This window comes from Daucus carota, chromosome 1 (assembly GCF_001625215.2).
Source record: "Daucus carota subsp. sativus chromosome 1, DH1 v3.0, whole genome shotgun sequence".
Lineage (NCBI taxonomy): Eukaryota > Viridiplantae > Streptophyta > Magnoliopsida > Apiales > Apiaceae > Daucus > Daucus carota.
This window is the reverse complement of record NC_030381.2, coordinates 44,011,967-44,033,479: the sequence shown is the minus strand read 5'-3', so window position 1 is coordinate 44,033,479 and position 21,513 is coordinate 44,011,967. Positions and strand designations below refer to the sequence as shown.

The 21,513-nt window shown below is 36.9% G+C and overlaps 3 protein-coding genes across 3 annotated transcripts; 1 reads left to right on the top strand and 2 right to left on the bottom strand.

The window, feature by feature from the left end:
• Positions 1–1,558: 1,558 nt before the first annotated feature.
• LOC108214798 (protein SET DOMAIN GROUP 40) lies at positions 1,559–6,732 on the bottom strand. Its single transcript, XM_017387036.2, has 6 exons — positions 6,367–6,732; positions 6,134–6,284; positions 5,016–5,147; positions 4,762–4,902; positions 4,227–4,511; positions 1,559–2,268 (listed from the first exon to the last, which is right to left on the bottom strand). Exons 1-6 carry the CDS (start codon positions 6,519–6,521, stop codon positions 1,642–1,644), a joined length of 1,491 nt encoding a protein of 496 aa, XP_017242525.1. The 5' UTR covers positions 6,522–6,732; the 3' UTR covers positions 1,559–1,641.
• Positions 6,733–7,663: 931 nt separating this feature from the next.
• On the top strand, positions 7,664–8,923 carry LOC108205254 (glutathione S-transferase F11). The gene is made up of 3 exons (XM_017375137.2): positions 7,664–7,884; positions 8,006–8,054; positions 8,151–8,923. Exons 1-3 carry the CDS (start codon positions 7,738–7,740, stop codon positions 8,597–8,599), a joined length of 645 nt encoding a protein of 214 aa, XP_017230626.1. The 5' UTR covers positions 7,664–7,737; the 3' UTR covers positions 8,600–8,923.
• On the bottom strand, positions 8,452–19,662 carry LOC108202440 (uncharacterized). The gene is made up of 6 exons (XM_017370824.2): positions 19,429–19,662; positions 19,223–19,345; positions 12,798–13,016; positions 9,724–11,224; positions 9,178–9,628; positions 8,452–8,928 (listed from the first exon to the last, which is right to left on the bottom strand). Exons 1-4 carry the CDS (start codon positions 19,585–19,587, stop codon positions 10,808–10,810), a joined length of 918 nt encoding a protein of 305 aa, XP_017226313.1. The 5' UTR covers positions 19,588–19,662; the 3' UTR covers positions 8,452–8,928; positions 9,178–9,628; positions 9,724–10,807.
• Between the last annotated feature and the right edge of the window lie 1,851 nt (positions 19,663–21,513).

The window sequence follows — 21,513 nt, the reverse complement described above, 5'->3', positions numbered from 1 at the left end:
GTGGCCTGAGAACTGCAGAAAAATAGTTGCTAAATTTGTCAACTATAAGATACAGTTCAAATTAAAGGAAAATATTAAAATAAATATATTCAAAGAAACGTCAGAAAGAAAATATTAAAATTAAAGAAAAATAAATATTTTATTCAGAATGACAATATAAGATACAATTAGGAGTTATTAACTTTTAGCATATCAAAGAGTTTGCTAAAACTATTGCTTAATAGAATATTCAGTCCTCTAAAATTCTTGGAAAAATTGGATAACTCATATTATAAATAAAAATTATATATAATATGGAAAAAAATTCTAACTCCACCACACCCTCCTTTTGTCTAATAATTTAATTACTCCCGCAAGAGCACCTCCTGCAGAATTGTCTAAAGTTGATTAATTAAATTAGACATACAAGATATCAGGTAAAATTTGAACCTGTTTTGATGGTATTGTTTATATTGATTGTCTATATTTTAAAAATATTATATTATTAATATTTTAAATTGTTACAAACTGAATATATTATTTTAATAGGATATAAATGATATGAAATATTCTTACAAATTTATTATATATAGGTTGAAAAATATAACCAATATAGAGGAATGCATGAGTTAAATTTTTTTACATAATTTTTATATTTTTTTGTTTATCTTATATATTAATGATTTTTAGTTAAGAATTTGCAGCTGTTTTATTTTTTGTCCGGTAATTTTCAGATGCTTCTAGATTAAGTTAATACGTGGATTTTATAATAAAATCTGAAATAAATTTTTAATTTTTATAAAAATAGTCAAACATGCCCTTGCTAGGACGCCAAAGCGAGCTGGGGATCAGATTTGATGGCTTGACTTATAAGTCACGAACTGGTGACAAAAAATACTGGAACATTGCCAGCCTCACAAAATAAAATGAAAGTATGACATCAATGGCTTAGCCAAAAAGGTAGTAAGTTGCAACGGAATAAAACCTTGAACCTTGTGTCCAAGTCTATATACAATGTGTGTTTGCTATTCAAGTCTTGTCCAACAAAGGGTTCCGATATCGTTGATTTAGAAAATAAAATGGTCTGGACTCGGGATCCGGGGAAAAACTCAGCACTGCCCTTTTTTCACGGCTCGTGACAGTATCCATTTTTTATAGCGGAATGCTGGATAAAAATGTTACAATTGTTTGGTGTTATTTGTATGATAATTTTTCGCGGCACCAATTTTTTTATCACAGGATGTGGCAAGAAATAATTTAAATCTTTTATCGCGGGATATGGCAAGAAAAGGGTAAAATTCTTTGGTGTTATTTGTATGATGATTTTTCGAGGCTCGTGACGGTACCAACTTTTTATCCCAGGGTGTGGACAAAAAATAGTTATAATTGCTTGGTTAATAGTTAAAATTACTAGATGTTGTTCGTATGATGAATTGATGATGGCCTAGTAAGGACATTTTAGTTTTCCTGGTTACATACATTGATGCGAGTATGTATGAAATTAAGATTTTGATGTCCGTAGTGAATGTGAGGAGATTTGTGGTCGCGTCGGCACATGTCAGAAAAATGGTACATAAAATACTTTAATGTCATGAGATAAATATATATCAACTGCAATAACATCAACAAGGATTTCAAAACAAAGAACAAATACACAATTCCCTAACTGCTCACCTCATCAATTCTCCCTATACAATAAGAAATACAATCAACAAGAATTTTCTTGTACCTGACTCTCCACTCCACCGCTAGTTTCCATCTATCCACTGAATTCTTCGACCGCCTGTACAAATCTACATTACCTCCTATTTCCCCAACTGGAACACCAACGACATCCAAGAAACCTTGGATTTCACATTTAATCATTGATGGCATTTTCTCAAACTCGGTATTCAATTTGGAAACACACATGTCGTCGATAGTGCCTAGTAACAAATTATCTTCTTTAATTGTTGTACCATAATTCTTTAGAATAAAATGACACTTCTTTGCTATCCATTCCATGGTTAAAAGCTCATTCTCTTTTGATATTTGAGAACCTGATGAAGCAAGGTGTCCGATGGACTTCCTCTGATTAGGAGGTGTTGCCCACAATCGTACGGTGGATAGAAGGGCGAATGATGGCTTCCCATTTTGGTGGATGAACAAAGAATTTTGGGGCCATGAACAGCAATTGTACATTTCAGGTTCTAAAGGAATGAAGGCCTTGTCGTTTGGATTTCTGTTGAGAATGAAACCGTAGTGTTCAAGAAGCTCCAGATTTGTGTATGTTCCATAGCTTAACAGAACCTAGTGAAAACAAAAGTAATCAGTTGTATTAACAAGAAATATACAAATGCTGACACATGAATATTTTAATCACCTTTATTGTGCAGACTACTACACACTCATAAATACACCTCCAACTGAATATATTTGATCACAGAATGTGCAGGACAACAATTAAATCAATATTACTCTCTCCATCTAACAAAAGAGTTTTTGAAATTATTGGCATATACAAAAGAAATATCTCCTTTCAATTAAGTCTCTTGATCTAGTAAGCATGAGTGTGGGTGTAGGTGCCGGTACGCGTATACGGGAATTCGGTAAATTCTAAGATAAAATTATTTGAGTGGGGGGATACGGTAAATGTTAAAATAGTCAAAATACAGGCTGCAATGCTGCATTAGTCTGTTACGACTAAAAACCAAGTACATGTGTACAACTAAACTAAGGCATCAGCAAGTAAATATATACATAATTAGTGCCAGTGACACATACTTTTAAATTGCAGAGTACTTAAAACAGCAGAAAAAGCAAACTGCAGAGTAAGAAACATATATATACTACTCACATGTCACAACACAGTATACATACATACAAGACTACCATTCCCGCACGGCGCACCCCCATCTACGCACCCCCGCGTATCCCTGTCTCTGAATTCATGGATACACCATGTGGAGTAACCAGTACGAATCCCCATGCACCCCCGCAGTAAAATGCACGGGATACGTAGTTCTTCTCAGATTGAAGTATCCCTGCTTTCTAGCTCTTGATATAAAGAGGTTAGCATGTTAACTTCAAAACATCTTTTAATGCCATTCTAAATATATCGCAGGATCCTTTTCGGGGAACTGTTTACTTGAACTGTCTAGTGTTTGGTTTAGCTGGTGTATGGCTTCATTAGGAGCTATAAAATTCTATGCTTACAGTCTGTGCTTATTTCTACTGTCTTGAACTTCGGATCATATTCCCAACATCAGAGACAATTATTCTGCATTATCTTGCCAACTTCGCAAATGGCTCACGACTTTCTGTGAAATAGCCAGTTGCTTCAAATTGATGTAGTACACAAAATTACAAGAATTTTATAAGATTCAAGCAGGGTCGTCCGGGACTTTTTTGAGGCCCTGTGCTAACTTTAAGAATGAGGCCTTTCCAAATGACAAAACAAAATTTTAATATAGCTAAAATAACAAGATATCATAAACAAAATTAGACTACTACAACTGAAAACTGTTTTTTTGAGTAGTGAGACTTAAATATGTATGTGGCCGTGTGGGATTTACTGCTTGTACAGTGTACTAGTCTGTGGAGAGAGAGAAAGAATAAGAAGAGACGTGCATAACTGGGTCTTGGGAGTTGAGAATTGATTAGTGTTTAAATGAAACAATAGTAAAAAATTAAAGAGATACTAATATTATATTATATTTATCATGAGGACACCAAAAGATAGAAATAAGTAGTCACGGGCCCTAAAATTTCATGGGCCCTGTGCTGTTGCACTTGTTGCACTCCCTCAAAACCGGCCCTGGATTCAAGAGTGACAATCTCTCCTGAGTTAAATATATGACTCTTGCTATTTGTTGTCATATGGTCTAATCTAGAAATATTCCTCTATTTCTATATCAAGCATAAAATCAGTTATAATGGCGTACAACTCTAGGGAAGGCAAGAAAAAATAGAAGAAGATACAAGAATGGGAGGTGGTCGACTTCTTCGCAGAGAAGCAAACAAACTCAAGACAAATCACTCAGCTATCATCATCCAATACATGGATCACTTATAAGCCGTAATAAAGTTTTAGATATAAAAGCGGAAAACACTCGCAACCCCCCCCCCCCCCCCCCCTCCCACGAAAATAGGGACTGTGAACATGTAAATGCATTCTTACCGCAGCTAAATTTCATTAAAGTGTTTATAAGCACTTTAGTTAACAAACAAGGCATACACTATATTATCAAAGGGAGAGTTTTTGTTACCTGCTCCCCTTTCCTATAGCTCTTTTTAGCATAGAAGCAATATGATCCAATATCTTTTTCATACCCGCCATCTGTCAATCGCACCGAATTATCACAATGCTCGCCCACTGGTTCATCTTTGACATGGCCGGAACTGGTAGACATGTCACAAGAGGCCTTTCCTTGAGCACGCAAATCATCACATTCACCTAATTCTTCCCCAGGGGCAGAGTAATTAAACAAATCACCAACAGGGCATAAGCATCCGGCTTCATCCCATGGTATATGCAATGTTCGAGAGGAGATCTTCAATCAAGTTATGTTATAAACTTCAATATTCAGACTACTAAGATTAGCATATAATGAAGAGTCGCATATAAACAATTAAAAGCAAGGGTACATGACCCAATAATTTCCAAATTTGCATTAAGCACATCTGAAGAAATTTGTGATTTCTAATTTCTTGTACTTGTGAACCTATTCGACCAGGCAGCTTGAATATATATCTCTTTGAGAGCATTATAGGTATAGTTAGATAGCCAGTCAACATACTTACAGTTCCAGAAGCCCAGAGCCAAGCCCTCAAGCTTTGAAGTTTATTTTTTATCTTCAAATCATTCATCAGCGATATAGCTTCCTTCCACTCTGATTTAGCCTTACCTATAGCCTTCTCTGCTGCCCACATTGCATCATCTACCTACCCATTATATACATACAAAAGAAAAGCTGTTTTACAAGATTGTACTATAAAAACTTTTTAAGGTTTCAATACTAGTTCAGAAATTAATTGTTAGCAGACAAAAGCCACACCTGCAAAGATTGTGTTTCAAATTGATTAAAACTTGCCAATATGTCATAACTTCGTGGCAAATGCTTTAAATAAGGAAACCACAAGGAACTCTTCCCTTTACTGATTTCATTCAATAATGCAATAGTCAGTATCTGTGTAAGAAAAATATGTTACCTGGATTCAGTAATTTTCTATTAAAATATATATAAGCAGAAGCAGTAAAGAGCACCTGCATCTAGAAGAAGTCAAAAATACATAACCAAAAAGTAAATACAGTTCAAAGTTTAATTGTCACATTTCCTAAGCTCTCAAACTACGGCTATGACGATATAGAGAAACCTCCATATATTTTGGCACATTATAGATTCTAAGGACGGAAGTGGGTTTCTCTTTGGCCTTGTAAAAAAACAATAAACACATGTCACACTGACTCTTAAGTCTTTACACTAACAATCCCATATATCAGTTGAACACTCAAACTCCGGCGGAGGTGGCTACAAAGACACAAACGATATAAGATCTTCATATCTTAAGTTGAGGTAAGCCTGTTGAACAACAGTGACGTTGAGCAAAATATGGAATCAGCAAACAGGAATCAAATTAGAGAACAGGATAGTTGGAAATTATTCAAGTAAGAAGAAGGAACAATTATCTGCTAAAGCACTAGTCATTTATAAGTACATGGAAGGATCACGAAATACACGAGCAATGCTATATTGCTACTTTTTAAATATGGAAGGTCAAATGTGTACCAGTATGAAAACTCTAATTTAACCCTATCTTCCCATCTCCCATTGGAGGAGCGAAATCATCTTAGAACAGAAGCTCATCAGTACATTCCCAATCCATTATCTCCCTTACACCCTTTCTCATAAACCGTCATCTACTAAAAAGCCAAATCCATTACTTCCAACCAAAAATTACAGCCTTAGAGACATTAATTGAAATCAAGATTCTTGTTCTATTCGAGCTCCATGTTCACCAAAAAAAAAAAAGGCAAAAACCCGGTTTCCTATTTCCACAAGAAAGCCAATAGAGATACTACAATCCATTCCTATGCTATAACCACACTGATTCAGTAAAAAAGATTGATGTACATTACATATCAGAGATAATAGGCAAAAAATAATACAAAGACCTGAGTAGAAGAAAGGGACTGATATTGTTGAAGAGCCACAGAAAAGGTGTGATCTTTCAACACAACACTTTGAGTTGTAAACAAAGCTTCTTCTGGGACTCTAAGAATCAATTCCCCTTTTGTAAGATCACGGACAGCTGCTAAACCTCGTCTGCAACACAAACACGCATAATAAATAATATGCACACACATACATATACATAAAGGGGTGATAATGAAGAAGAGAGTATGACCCGCCAGCATCTGGGAAGTGAGAAACACAGAGAGAATGGCCCAAACAACAAGAATTAACAGATGGGTTGTTGAGATTAGGAGGAAAATCTGTAATTCCAAGCTTTGCAGCCCATCCGAGAAAGTCATTTACTTCATTTTCTTCTTCATTTTCCATCTTTGTCTCTTCAGCACAGCAGTCCTGAAATTTTTATATTTGCTTCTGTTTAGCTGATAAATACTCTATTTGTGTTGGCGAAAGTTTTCTGTGGTGATACATAGGTTAAGCCCAGAGTGTCAATGGGCAAGAACAGGCCCAGACTGAAATTTGGGTCTCCCTCTCCCTTGTGGTGTTAGTTTTCTCTTTTTCCCTTGTGGTGTTAGTTCGAACGTTGTAGAGGCAAGACAAAGTATCTTCATCGAATGTCGGGTTCTTTATATTAAAATTTTCGATAATTAGTTGATCAAAATGACTCATGGAAGTATAATCAAATAAAAAACTGAATTTTATTTGTTATAATTTGTTGACATTGATAAAAAATTTATAAATTGAAAAATTATTAGATTTTGTTTGCTCAGAAAATCCCTTGAATCCTACAAAGACCAAGTATTGGATGAAGGCAACTATCAAGCTCAAAGATCCAAAAACGGTAATAAAAGTAAAATCAATGAAATACAGTCCTCGGGATCGAGAAGAATTTGATAAACAAATTCATAAACATGATGTTGAACTTTCTTCTGTTGTATCGAGTATTTATATATACTCCTTTCATTTCAACACAAAAAATATTTTGATAAGACATGTAAATAAAATATTTTTATATATTATTTTTTTTGAAATTTTCTTTTTTCCATAAAAATTGAATATTTATGTTTTTGTTTAATAAGAAGTTCAAAATAATGTGTACAAATACTTTTCTCTTGCATCTCAAATTCAAAAAATCAATATATTAATTATTTTAAAACTGAGGGAGTAGCGCAAAGAATTAAAAACGGACTATTATTTTAGAACGGAGTGAGTGGCTAAATTGTGCGATCTTGTATTTGTTTAAGTGGTATTGAGACGGTGATATGATGTGAAATTTCAATAATAAATCCTGTTTTTTGTAGAAAAATTAAAGTGTTTCCAGGCTGCACAAAACTGAATTGCATAACTATGAGTCTCTGACACAGCTCCCTTGCACACTTACCGGTTGTTGGCATGTGACAACCCCCAATCCAGCATGAACTGGCTACTGAGCCACCACTTCAATCCACTGCTCTTGCAAGTAACACCATTGTTCAATTTCTTGTGTACCTCTATATAAAGAGAACACATCAATATCATTAATCACTTGCATTGTGTAGAACATTCAAAATTGAACCTCTAAACTTGTTCATTCACTCAAAAACAAATGGTGGTCAAAGTGTTTGGTTCTCTTAGAGGAGCTTGTCCTCAGAGAGTCCTGGCTTGTCTTTTGGAGTTGGATTTGGATTACGAGTTTGTTCATGTCGACCTCGACTCTGGTGAGCACAAACAACCTCCCTTCTTACTCCGCCAGGTAACATTTCTACCATGCCTAAATATTTTGCGTAGTTCTTGGCATTCTAGAATCTAGATTAGCTTCCTTGTTTGATAATTTGTCTGATAAGGTCTCATTGTGACTTGTATATTCTTGGCAGCCTTTCGGACAAGTTCCTGCTATAGAAGAAGGGGACTTCAAGCTGTTTGGTAAGAGCAAGATCACTTGAAAATTGAAATCTCTACTTAAAAGTTGATAAATTTACGTTTTGGACAATTATCAGTGAAGGACTCGTTTATTTTCAGAGTCTAGAGCCATCATAAGGTACTATGCAGCAAAGTACGCGGAAAAAGGTGTCAAGCTTATTGGGAATACTTTAGAGGAACGAGCCCTCGTTGAACAATGGCTGGAAGTTGAAGCACACAATTTCAATCCCATGCTTTACACACTGGTACTTCAGCTCCTGGTGTTCCCAAAAATGGGAGGAAAAACGGACCATGTTTTAGTTCAAGAATGCGAAGAAAAACTGGAGAAAGTGCTTGATGTGTACGAGCAGAGGCTGTCAGAGAGTAAATATCTGGGCGGTGATTATTTTTCACTGGCTGACCTGAGCCATCTCCCGGGAATCCGATACTTGATGAATGAAATTGGATTGGCACACTTGGTGACAGATAGAAAGAGTGTGAATTCTTGGTGGATTGATATTTCAGGCCGCCCTGCTTGGAAGAAAGTGTTACAGCTGATAACTGCTTAGTTTTTGTTGGCTGTCCTGGATCACACTGTTAAAATAAGTGCTTTTCTTTACTAGTTTAAGATGCTTAATGCTTCCTTTCCAGAAAAGATTTGCAGTGGGGAGTTATGTTGAACTTCAGACTGAATTGACGCTTTTATCATCATATATGAGTACAATTATCAACTTCTAATAGGAACTGAATTTGAATAACCTGCATATCATAGCTGAATCATAGATCAGTATCATGTATGAATACGAGGTTGTATTAGGTGCTCTGGCAAATATGTTCTAATTTGCTGCAATCGATGAGCATCTCCTTCGGGCATACCAGATTGATATGCTTAATGGCTCTGTTGCAGCAAATAATCACAGTGTTAGATGCAATGCGGTATAATGTAGGACTCGAATTTAAAATGAAGTCCTCTATCTTCATAAGGACAATCAACCAAAAATTGGACCCTGCAAGTTTTCAGTAAATCATACATAATTCCCACTCAATCACAAACGACAACGATGATCAACTGTGTGATGGTCAAATATCTACTCGTTATCCGCTATTCGGATGAAAACAATTGTGTTATGAAAATATTGAACCTTACCAAAAGTACACTGATAATAAAGATGTAATCCTGAATTCCCAAATACAATCAGTATTCCAAGCTGTACAATTGAGAAACATCCTTAGTTTGATTTCACTCAAGCAAATTACAATATTACAAGGCAAGAATATTACATCCAAATATACACATACAAGAAAGTTAAAGTAGTAGACTGGGATGGTTACAACTTACAAAGCCCAGACCAGGTTCATCCTCAAACCTCCATACAAAGTAGTAGTACATAGAAAAAGGTGTATATGAGGATGTAAACATGACACGTGGCGAACTAGGAACCCTCCAAAACTAAAAAGTCATAGAAATGACTCATGAAGGAGGACGAAGAGACTTGATATAATCATTCAATTCCTGCATTTCTTGCTGTGTAGGTGGCGTAGAATTGTTCTTGATTGATCTGTGTATGTCATAAGTTGTTGCTGCCAACACAAGCATCCTGTTACAGTTTACAAACATCATACGTGGGTTGCATAAACCTATATACATAAACAAGATCATTCGTGTAATCTTTGATTAAGGTTGGAAGATTACCCGGAAGCAGAAAGTATAATGAAACGGCCTGGAAACATAAGCTTCCCGAAGATCCTCATCTTTTTCTTCAAACTCGGATGGTAAGAAAGAGCTTGGCTTCTACGACATGTGAATTTTGTGTAGCCTTGTCTGTATTTCTACCTGCTTATGATAACTGGGCCCTGATTGCATTTCGGATTGGGAGGCCCTGTTGTTTTCTAACGGATACAAGATTTTTTTTTTTTTTTTTTTTTTTCCAAATGGATACAAGATTTATTGGGCTGCGCTGAACATAAGTAATTCAAAGTCTAAAAATGCTATCTGAAAATGGAAAAAATGTTTATTAATTTTATTCTATAAAATCTACTCTTTTTTTTTTTTGAAAATCTATAAATTCTACACTTATCCCGCTTATCGATGGGTTTGCGGAGGAGAGGGTGTACGACTGTACGGGGCTTCCCGGTTAGACCTTGTGTGTGTATATATTTTTTTATTATGATTTGATTTAAAATACTAAAAAAATTATTTTCACTGTATCTTTATCCTATAAATTTTTTTTTTTTATAATAAAATTATTAAATATTTATAAAAAAGTATTATAGTATTATTTATAAAAATAAATATACCATACTGCTAATAATTCAGACGATAATTATATTCTTTCAATGATATTTAAATAACAGAATATATCTTTAATGGCAAATTTTATATTTAAATAACATGTATAGTGATACAATTCATATGATTATCACATTACATAAAATATTGCATCATTACATAGAATATAAGTATTACACGGCATAAATATATCTGTAAAATATCGATCATGCAGATTATATATAAGTATTTGTTTTAGAGTCAAACTGCCCTCTTTCGTATCCCCGTAGGTAAGAATATATCTCAATTACCTCAAGTACTTGTATTAGACTCCAAATTCCCTCTTTCATATCCCCGAGCTGAACATTCTTGCAAAAATTGCTTTTTGGTTTATATTTTATTATTTTACAATAACTTCCTTCCATGACCAACTCTATGAGTGCAAGCAAAAGTAATAATCAACAAGGCAAATATGTGGAGAACAGAACAATACAAGCAGTTACCAACCCTAAAGTGGTTCCTCCACTACCTTGGCTCTTTTCCTAGCCAAGAAGCGCTCTTTAGCAGCTGCAACAGCATCTTCATTCCTTTTATGATGATCACGTTTCGATTGCTCATTAACTGTTTCAGGAGCAACTTTAATATCTGGTAATGACGACTCAGCAACTGGCTCAACAACTTTGTCTTTTGATGATTCAGCAATTGGTGTCTTCATATATTCACCAGGTTGCGCAGCAACAAAGTCTGAAGGGATTTTGGTCGATGGATGACTACTTTCTGAGGCCTTTTCTTGCTCTGATGTCTGAATTTTCTCTTCCACTTGCTGCGTCTTTTCTTTTTTCCTCAGCTCTGCCTCGGTGGCTCCGAATGCTACGTTCTTTGACAGATTGAAGTAAAAGTCACTCATATCACCCTTCTTGGTGATCTGGGACACAAATGAAAACATATTAAAAATGGATTTTTAAGTAGGGATGATTTAAAATTCTCATCATATGTTAATAATAATCTCCCGACATACAACTAATTAATATACTGAATTCGCAAACATAACAAAGACTTTAAAATTGTACTAATTGTCAAGAAAATTAAAAAGGGAAAATAATTGCAGCTCCCTAGAGCAACTGTTGAAAAGGAATGCAACAGGTAAAGAAGTTTTGCAGGTTTCTATTGCTCTAACAACAGAGTACGTATTAAAATATTGCATATATGGAAAGAACATCTTCAGATGTTTGCAACCAACTTGTTTTCAGTCATATACATTAATAGCACAACTTATTTTCTCAATGCTACATGAATAAAATGCATTGTTCATTGAATATACAACAGTAGCAATATTAAGAAAGCCAAAATGCCTCAAGTTTGATAGGAGAACAAGTCAAATAACAGATATCATTATGCCAATTATTTATGGCAGTCCCCTCAGCCCAGCCAGTAGAATTCAATTAACCGCAGGAGCTCACACTGTGGTTCCTTAAACTAGATTCTTTAAAAAGTATACAATTCAGATTACCAAAGTCAAACTTCAGCAAAAGTGATGATGCAAAAAAATTATAATATACAAGTTACCTATATTTTATATATAATTTTAAAGTTACCCGTATAAGAGCAAAAAAGGCATGCATAACAGAAAGTTTAGTCAAAGAGATTAAACAACAGATTGTATTCAAAAATAATTATAAAATAGGCATGTTCAGACTTAGGCATCATAAAAAAAGCAAAAAACTTAGCAGGGGTTGTCACTCAGAGCTTGCAAGTTGCAACAAGTACCCTGAAAAAGCTAAAATTTAGTATCAAAATTCGAAACTTTAAAAAATACTCCATTCTAAATTTAAAATCTTCACCCAATTAAAACTTAAATATTTACAGAAGCACCATTTTCCTAGATCTAAGCACTATGTATCCTCTCTAATAAGACATTTATGAACAAGCACGACATCTACCGAAATTTGTAAAGAGTCACAGGAAGTGGTTAACTCACCTTATGACTCTTGTACAAAATCCTAAAAGATACAGGCAAAAACATGGCTATCATGGGAGACTGGAAGAGTCGATGACATGCCAACTATACCTTAACCTAGGTTTAACCATATACTATAGAAGATTATGAGGTATGCCAATTTGATAAGGGTTACACTCATGATTATGAAAACCGGATATCTTAAATTACGATCTGTTTAATTTTAAGGGGCTAAACCAAAAAAGCAATTTAATTTTTTCAGATTAAGTGACTAATGAACATAGTGCACTCAGAAACTAGAAGATAAGATTTTGCAAAACCAGCTTCATAAACTATTGTTAGTGAAGTCCAGCAGCAAACATGTTTCTAGACAACATGTAAGTTGCAAATCAGTCTTAGATAAGCACTTGGCACCCGTCATGTCAGAATTGAATTAGAGGAAAAAAACAGTGGCTGATACAAATGCAAGAACAACAGACAGTAAATACATTATCCTAATAGCTGGATGACATGAAGGCTAGAGAAAAGAAAAAAAACTTACATCCTCTTTCTGTTCACGTAATTCACGCAATCGATCCTCCTCCAGCCATTTTGCCTGCTCTGCGAGTTTCCTTTTGTAGGCACCAGTGACAAATTTTTCCTTGTCTGAATGTAAATGGTCATCTTTTTCTCTCTCTTTAGCAATTTTTCTCTCATAAACTATCTCTTGTTCACGCTCTCGTACTTTAGACTTCTCTATTAGTGCTTGAATATATTTTGACTGCAATTTTAAAACATTAATAAAAAATAGAATTAGAACTCACAGATTACTTTATCAAGTCGACAATTCCTAGAACAAAAATGCATATGCATGTGTACATAACATCTATATATTAGAAACACCCTCATATAAGCAGTGGTTCACACTTCACAGATAAAAAGGATGCGAGAAAGCAAAATAGCAAATCAGTATTCTGTGTAAACATATGTATACCATGACATTAGCAGCCAGTAGTTAACAAAAAGATATTCTAGTGAGCTAAAAAATACCAAAAAAATTATGGCCATACAAGAAGTTGTTCTTTTCAGCAAGTAAGATTTTAAAGCTGAATAAAAGTGTTGAAAGGCGTAATTAACCAAAGTTGTTACTAGCAAAACAACGGTAAACCTACAAAACAGACTTAATCTTAAAATTTACAAGGCACGACAGTGCTTAATATAAGAGTGTTTTGATGTGAAGTGAAATTCTTTTAGGTTTTAATTAATAAAGATATATGCACGGAAAATCTTAACAAGAGAACTACCATATACATACAACAGATTGATGTCACGAGTGGAAAAGAAATTAGTCACACTTGATTTTATTTAGCTGACAAACAATATCATGTGCTTAATGGGCTGAATTTATTATTTGGGCTGGCGTAACAGTAGAAGGATCTAGATGGAGAGAAACGACGTAGTTTTGTTATATCTGTTATTTGTCTTTTGTTATAAGTGGGGGCTGTGTAACAACTTCTTCTTCAAGCAATGAAATGAATTATTCCTTCTCTCTCTAAACTCCATTTCTCTGTAAATCTCTGCTTACATTTTACATATTAAAGCTTACATAATTCAGCACGTAACAAACTGGTATCAGAGCCATGGCTGGGCCATCGCTCCAAAAACATGAACAGTCCATTAAGTTGATCGAGGAGGCGCAAGCTGCAAGCACCCAGAAACATGATGAAACCCTTCTCCAGATTGCAAATCTAGCTACTCAAATGGCTAATATGGGTACTCAGTTTAAGGGTTTGGCCACGCAGATGCAAGCTGATCGTGACACGATGTCACGACAGATTCATGGTTTGACGGAGCAGTATCAAGCACAGGTGGCATCAATTCAACCCCTGCTGCACCAACAACCCAACTTCAGCAAGGCAACCGCCTCTCCTTCCGCAAACGCATCTTCCTCGAACTCCCCGATCTCGTCAGCTCTCAAAATTGGTAATGTTTCTGCCCCAACTTCACTTTCCCCATTCGTCACTCACACTCTCACAAACCCTCTCCCAAGGCCCCTAAACTCCTCCCTTAATCCACTACGCCCACCCATTGACCCACCCGTCACCCACAGTTTCATCACCTCCGCCTTAACTGCACCTCCCTTCATCCCTAACCAGCATATTAATTTTCGAGCACAGCACACGAATTTCATACCACATACTACCCCACCAGTAAGTTTCCCTCAAACTCTCACCACCGGGGTTCTCAGTAATGGGGTTTTCAACCCTCCTCAAGGCTGGATTCCAAACTTGGATAGCTCTCTGCCCAGGCCCCCTTATCATACCCAGTTTAAGTTTCCTAAGATGGACTTTCCACGTTTTGATGGAAAAAATGTACGTGGCTGGATAAGTAAAGCTGAGAAGTTTTTCCTCCTCAACCCTGTAATGGATTCCACCACCAAGGTCATCTACGCAGCTTTGTATTTGGACGCAGAAGCTGACTACTGGTACCAAACCATACAAGCCCAGTACCCAGGGTTAGGCTGGGATGCTTTCGTTTCTTTTTTACTCCGGAGATTCAATACAGGTAATCAGGGCAATCTCATCGGTAAGTTTAACAAACTGACTCAGACTAGTACTGTTGATGCCTATGTAACTCAGTTTGAGGAATTGCGTGGTTATTTGATGAGTACGTATTCGTTTCATACTGATGAGTTTTACCTGTCTAGCTTTCTTAGTGGATTACGCCCCGACATTCAGCAGGCACTATATATCCACAACCCTTGTACCTTACAGGAAGCTATCGATAAAGCTCGGGAGCAAGAAATCTTTATTGACATAATTGAGAAAAAGTTGAAGGGCCCAAAAACTTCATACTCACCCAACCCATTTAAATCTCCGGCAGATGCCACAAAACCCAACTCCACCAGTTCACCTAACCCTGTACCCAAACCCCTCACTGAAACAGGACACTCTAAACCTATTACTACCTTTCCAGGCCCCAAACCGAACCCTGTAATTAAACGTATTTCTCCTGCAGAGATGGCACGACGCCGGGAACGGGGATTATGTTACAATTGTGATGATGTTTACTCTCCAGGGCATAAATGTGCTCGCCCTCAGCTTTATTTGATGGTTGGGGAAGGTGATTCGGAGGAATCCGACACCGATGAAACCGATACCCCTGAGATGGAGACTCAACCTGAGTTTGGTATCTCTATCCATGCTTTACAAGGCACTCAAGGGTTACATACCTTGAAGGTGGCAGGGCAAATTCAGGGTCACCCTATCCAGTTGCTTATCGATACAGGCTCCACACATAATTTTGTCTCCCCAGAATTCATTCAGCGCCTTGGCATCAAGGCATCTTCCTGCAATTCACTCAATGTTCAACTAGCTAATGGCACTACAGCTAGCTGTGGAGGCAAGGTTGAAAACCTCAGCTGGACAATGGGTACTGTCACATTTGTCTCTGACTTTTATGCCATCCCACTGGGAGGTTATGACGGCATCTTGGGGGTACAATGGCTCTCACAGGTGAGCCCGGTCAGCTTTGACTTCACTGCTCAACAGATTGAAATTCACTGGAAGGGTAACCGGATAGCACTTAAACAAGAAGTTTCCAACCCAGCCAGTATTAAAGTCCTTCACAACAAGAAACATCTGCCAAAGTCACCTGGCCATGCTTGTTTCTTGGTCCAATTGACGGCCATAGAGGCCCCGAAGGACGTGGAACCTCCCAATCCACCAATTGTGCAAACGGTGATTGATAAATATGATGATATCTTCCAAGTCCCCAAATCACTACCACCAGCACGCAAAGCTGATCATCTCATTCCTATCATGGAAGGCAGTAAACCAGTGAATCTTAATCCTTATAAATGCCCCTACCTTCAGCGTGTGGAGATCGAGAAAATGGTAAAAGAGATGCTAGACAGTGGCATCATCCGCCACAGCCAGTCACCTTATTCTTCCCCTGTTTTGCTCGTTAAAAAACGTGATAACAGTTGGCGATTCTGCGTTGACTATCGGGCCCTTAACGCCATCACAATCAAAAACCGTTTTCCAATTCCTTTAATTGAGGAAATGATGGATGAACTCCATGGCAGCAGGATCTTTAGCAAGCTCGATCTTCGCAGCGGCTATCACCAAATCAGGGTTCAAGAACAAGACATTCATAAAACTGCCTTTAAAACTCAGCTAGGCCATTATGAATTTGTGGTGATGCCATTTGGCTTGACAAACGCCCCGGCAACGTTTCAAGGGGTAATGAACGAGATTTTCAGGGATCTCATTGGCAAGTTCGTACTCGTCTTCTTCGACGATATACTTATATATAGTACAACAATGGAGGACCATTGTGAGCACCTGGAACTTGTCTTTCAGCATCTACGAGATCACCAATTATTTGTTAAGCGGAGTAAGTGCGCCTTCGCCAGGACTCACATCGAGTACCTGGGGCATATAATCAGCCATGACGGGGTTGCAGCAGACTCAAACAAAATCGTGGCCATGCAACAATGGCCTTCCCCGAAAAATCTCAAATCTCTACGTGGCTTCTTGGGCTTAACAGGGTATTACAGACGCTTTGTGAAGAATTATGGCGCCTTAAGTAGGCCTCTGACTGAGTTACTTAAAAAGGGTGCTTTTAGGTGGTCACCTCAGGCTGAGGATGCCTTCCAACTTCTCAAAACAGCCATGTGTAACACTCCTGTCCTCGCCCTTCCAGATTTTTCACAGCCATTTGTGGTTGAAACCGACGCTTGTAAATCAGGAGTGGGTGCTGTCCTAATGCAATCTGGAAGGCCACTTGCTTTCTTTAGCAAGGCCATTTCACAACGGGATATGGGTCTGTCCACCTATGAAAAAGAGTTGTTGGCTGTTGTTTTGGCAGTACAGAAATGGCGTGGCTACTTGCTTAGCCAACCTTTCACTATCCGCACGGACCAAGAAGCCCTCAAACATCTCCTCAATCAGAAAATCACTACTCTTGTTCAGCAGAAATGGCTCACCAAACTGCTCGGATTTGACTACAAGATTGAGTATAAAAGGGGTCATGACAATGTTGTAGCAGACCCTCTTTCACGTCTCCATGATGCGGAAGAAGATAGTACTGGAGAACTTAAGGCTACATCTGTGGTTATACCACAATGGAAAACAGACCTCAAATTATCTTGGGAACAAGATCCAGCGTTACAATCTACTTTGGCACAACTAGCAATTAGTCCCACCTCGGATCCCAACTATACCTTGGATGGGGGGGAACTTCGCTACAGGGGACAACTGGTTGTGGGGGCAAGTGGCACACTTCGGCATGACATTATTCATAATCTGCACAGCAGCCAGGAAGGTGGTCATTCAGGAATTAATGCCACGATAAAGAGGATCACCTCACTATTTTGGTGGCCGAGCATCACTAAAGAAGTTACTTCCTTTGTTCAGGCTTGTGATATTCGTCAGCGTTACAAAGTCGAGCATGTTCCATCTCCGGGACTTCTGCAGCCTATTCCAATCCCGGCTCAAGCTTGGGAAACAGTTACAATGGACTTCATCGAAAGTCTCCCAAAATCGAAGGGGTATGATACTATCCTGGTAGTAATTGATAAGTTCACAAAGTATGCTCATCTTCTTCCCCTCAAACATCCGTTCACTGCCACACAAGTTGCCCAGGAGTTCCTCAATCATGTTGTTAAGCTGCATGGTCCACCCAAAGTTCTCATTTCGGACAGAGACAAGATTTTTACGAGCCAATTTTGGTCCCACCTCTTTGCAGCGATGGGAACATCTTCTCATCTCACCACAGCGTACCATCCCCAGTCTGATGGCCAGAGTGAACGCTTAAATCAGTGCGTAGAAATGTATTTGCGCTGCCTCTCAAGCCAAAAACCAACAGACTGGGTTCACTGGCTTCCAATGGCTGAGTGGTGGTACAATTCCTCCCACCATTCTGCTATCAAGATGACTCCCTATAAGGCTCTTTACGGCCAGGACCCCCCCAGCACCAATTATCATCAGGCCCAACGAACGAACATTGCTTCTGTGGATCAGTTTATTTCTCAACGTGCAGAACTCCAACACCTTCTCAAGTCCAACCTCACACTCGCCCAGGAAAGAATGGTCTTATATGCTAATAAGAACAGAACAGAGCGCCACTTCAATGTCGGAGATTTTGTCTTCTTGAAAGTTCAGGCCTTTCGACAGATTTCTCTCAAGGGAACCAGAGATAACAAGTTCTCTGCCCGATACTATGGACCTTACAAAATCATCCACAAGATAGGTTCTGTTGCTTATCGCTTGGAATTACCAACTGCAGCCCGTATTCACAACACTTTCCACGTCTCCCTCCTCAAGAAACATATCGGATCACACCACAGTGTCTCTCAAACCCTGCCAACAACTGTTGCCCCAGCTGACAATCCAGAACCTGCAGCTATATTAGACCGTCGTCTTCTCAGAAAGGGAAATAAGCCAGGAGTCTCCTTGCTTATTCACTGGAAGGATCAGTTACCCGAAGATGCCACTTGGGAAGACTATGATTACATTCAGTCCAAATTTCCAACTTTTCTCGGCGCGGTCGCCGCTTTTCAAGAACAGGGCAATGTCACGAGTGGAAAAGAAATTAGTCACACTTGATTTTATTTAGCTGACAAACAATATCATGTGCTTAATGGGCTGAATTTATTATTTGGGCTGGCGTAACAGTAGAAGGATCTAGATGGAGAGAAACGACGTAGTTTTGTTATATCTGTTATTTGTCTTTTGTTATAAGTGGGGGCTGTGTAACAACTTCTTCTTCAAGCAATGAAATGAATTATTCCTTCTCTCTCTAAACTCCATTTCTCTGTAAATCTCTGCTTACATTTTACATATTAAAGCTTACATAATTCAGCACGTAACAATTGATCACCAAATAATCTCAGAATTTACGGAAAACGAAATCAATTAGTGATTGATCAACAAATATTGACAGTTGCTATAACAGGATAAATTAAATAGAAGAAATATATACCTCTCTCTTTTGTTTCTCCTGAGTAGTTTTACGAACAGCGTTCTGCTTCATATCATCGAACACTCCATCATACTCAAACGCCATGGGATCCTCCTCTAACGCTTTCTTATGCAACTCCTCGTACTTTAAAAAACACAAAATAAGAAATCAAATTCGCAATTGAAACAAACAGTGAAGATGAAGATAGAAAAGGATGAGATGGTTACGTCTTTGTTGGACTTGTTTTTAGAGGCTTGACGAGAGATATCTCTCTCAACGTCTCCGTCGTCATCGTCGTGGAGAAAAGCAGAGGGAGGGGGTCTTGCCACCGGTGGTCTCGCCGCCGATGATGGCTTAACCCTAATTTGTAATCCGTATTTGCTCATCCTCCCGGTCAATTGGATCGGGTTGGATTGTGTTGTGTTTTATCACCGCTAACCAAAAGGGGCTGCGTCGCTTCTGCGGTAATTTTTTACAGTACATAGATGGTTACTTGATTATACTATCATTAATTAAATAAACAATAATTTGCATCTAAAATAAAAAAAAATATGAAAATATTTCATATTATAACATGAGTCGTAAGATGAATTTCAAAAACAAAAAAAAAAAGTTCACGAGATGAATTCTATGAAAAAAATATTTATAAGAAAGTTATGGTTAATCAATACATTTAATTTTCAATCATAGTATATTATTAATAAGGATATAGATACATATATACATGATTTTATTCCCATAATTTTAGTATTAAAAATTAATTGAGATATTATTAATTGATTTTAAATGTTTAATGGTAGGATAATAAATATTTTAAATTTTTGCATTAAACAGAGTTTATATACTTAATTAGATCAAAATTTGGATTTTATAAATGACATGCGAAAACAAATCTCGTTTCAGTCACAATTCGAATTAGAACAGAATTGGACGTTTACAGTCCATACGAAGATGGTTGAATTATCTATAATTCTGAAGTAGTCCGACATCATAAATCCAAATGAAATAGCTTGAAAACACGTCTAAAAATCAGCCTACGAATTTTTTTTAGAATCCAATTCATTCTATGAAATCAAATTGTTTCATGATCCACAATGTTGACGTAGTCTCCCAAAATTCATTGTAACCTCTTCTACACTTTTGTTTAAGAGATATCATGAACATGGGCGGATCTAAAAACAAAATCTTGGGGGTACCAAGTAAATTTTTAGAGAACAACTATATATTTCTAAATTTGTAGGGGATATTTTTGTAATTCTGTAAAATTTAAAATTGTGAAAAAATAAAATAAAATAAAATAAAATAGGTTGGGCACATGCCCCTGCCTCTTATTATATCTGCCAATGTGCTTTCTCCTGGAGCTGGTTTGTCCCAACAGTTGTTTTCAACTTTAAACTAAAAAAATGCTTGTTTTTGTTACAAGTCAGATGTCGATTTAAATTCAGAAATAAAATAGAAACTTATTTGCAGACAAAAATTAGTTTGGGATATTTTTCATAAATTAATTTTTGTAAACTTTTTTCTGATGAAAATTACTTATAAAATATAAATTACATATAAATCATAAATCAGATTAATTCATAAATCATGAACTCAGTCAAACGGATTCATGATCATCACAGGCTCGCGCACAGGGCTGACGATAGCCCAGAAATTCCGTGTGTGGGTGCTGTCAAAAAATACCGACATAAGATTTACGTATCTGTTATTTCAAAAAAAAAAAAAAAAGATTTACGTATCTGTGGTCTTAGAGGAATGCATTGGGCCTCTGAAGTGCTTAGAGTTATGGAAACGGGCTTCTGTATAATATGTACCAATTTACGTGAGGTATAATTTACACTTCAATATTTCATGACCCAATCCGTAGCCTCTCATAATATTGAGAAAACTGTATTTAATTGGGATTTTAATAGATTGTTTTTAATTTATGGATTTCATGGATTTTAATGGATTATATGAGATTTTAATTTTGTGCGGATTCTTGATAAAATGTCGCAGAGTTGATAGGATTTAAGTATAATGCTTCAAAATCCGATTGATTTTGGTGGGATTTCAAAAAACTTAAAATACACTGAAAAATGCCACAAAATCCATCATTTTATGAAATGTAAAAAAAATCGTCAGCATTTGAATACCATCAGATTTTAATGGATTTTAAACAATCCCAATTGAATACCATCGGATTTTAAAACATAATTTAAAATCTCAATTGAATACCACCAGATTTTGTAGCATAATTTGAAATCCCAATTGAATACCTCAAGATTTAACGGATTTCAAACAATCCCAATCGAATACCCTCGGATTTCATG

What these genes read in the sequence shown, in the direction of transcription:
- LOC108205254 (XM_017375137.2), top strand. Translation starts at nt 7,738, where the DNA reads ATGGTGGTCAAAGTGTTTGGTTCTCTTAGAGGAGCTTGTCCTCAGAGA. An exon ending in CTCCCTTCTTACTCCGCCAG is followed by an intron (nt 7,885 to 8,005) that starts GTAACATTTCTA and finishes TATTCTTGGCAG; the next exon opens with CCTTTCGGACAAGTTCCTGC. An exon ending in AGGGGACTTCAAGCTGTTTG is followed by an intron (nt 8,055 to 8,150) that starts GTAAGAGCAAGA and finishes GTTTATTTTCAG; the next exon opens with AGTCTAGAGCCATCATAAGG.
- LOC108202440 (XM_017370824.2), bottom strand. Translation starts at nt 19,587, where the DNA reads ATGAGCAAATACGGATTACAAATTAGGGTTAAGCCATCATCGGCGGCG. An exon ending in AGGAGAAACAAAAGAGAGAG is followed by an intron (nt 13,017 to 19,222) that starts GTATATATTTCT and finishes TTAAAATTGCAG; the next exon opens with TCAAAATATATTCAAGCACT. An exon ending in TACGTGAACAGAAAGAGGAT is followed by an intron (nt 11,225 to 12,797) that starts GTAAGTTTTTTT and finishes TTTGTGTCCCAG; the next exon opens with ATCACCAAGAAGGGTGATAT.
- LOC108214798 (XM_017387036.2), bottom strand. Translation starts at nt 6,521, where the DNA reads ATGGAAAATGAAGAAGAAAATGAAGTAAATGACTTTCTCGGATGGGCT. An exon ending in CACTTCCCAGATGCTGGCGG is followed by an intron (nt 6,285 to 6,366) that starts GTCATACTCTCT and finishes TTTGTGTTGCAG; the next exon opens with ACGAGGTTTAGCAGCTGTCC. An exon ending in GCTATAGGAAAGGGGAGCAG is followed by an intron (nt 2,269 to 4,226) that starts GTAACAAAAACT and finishes TGTTTTCACTAG; the next exon opens with GTTCTGTTAAGCTATGGAAC.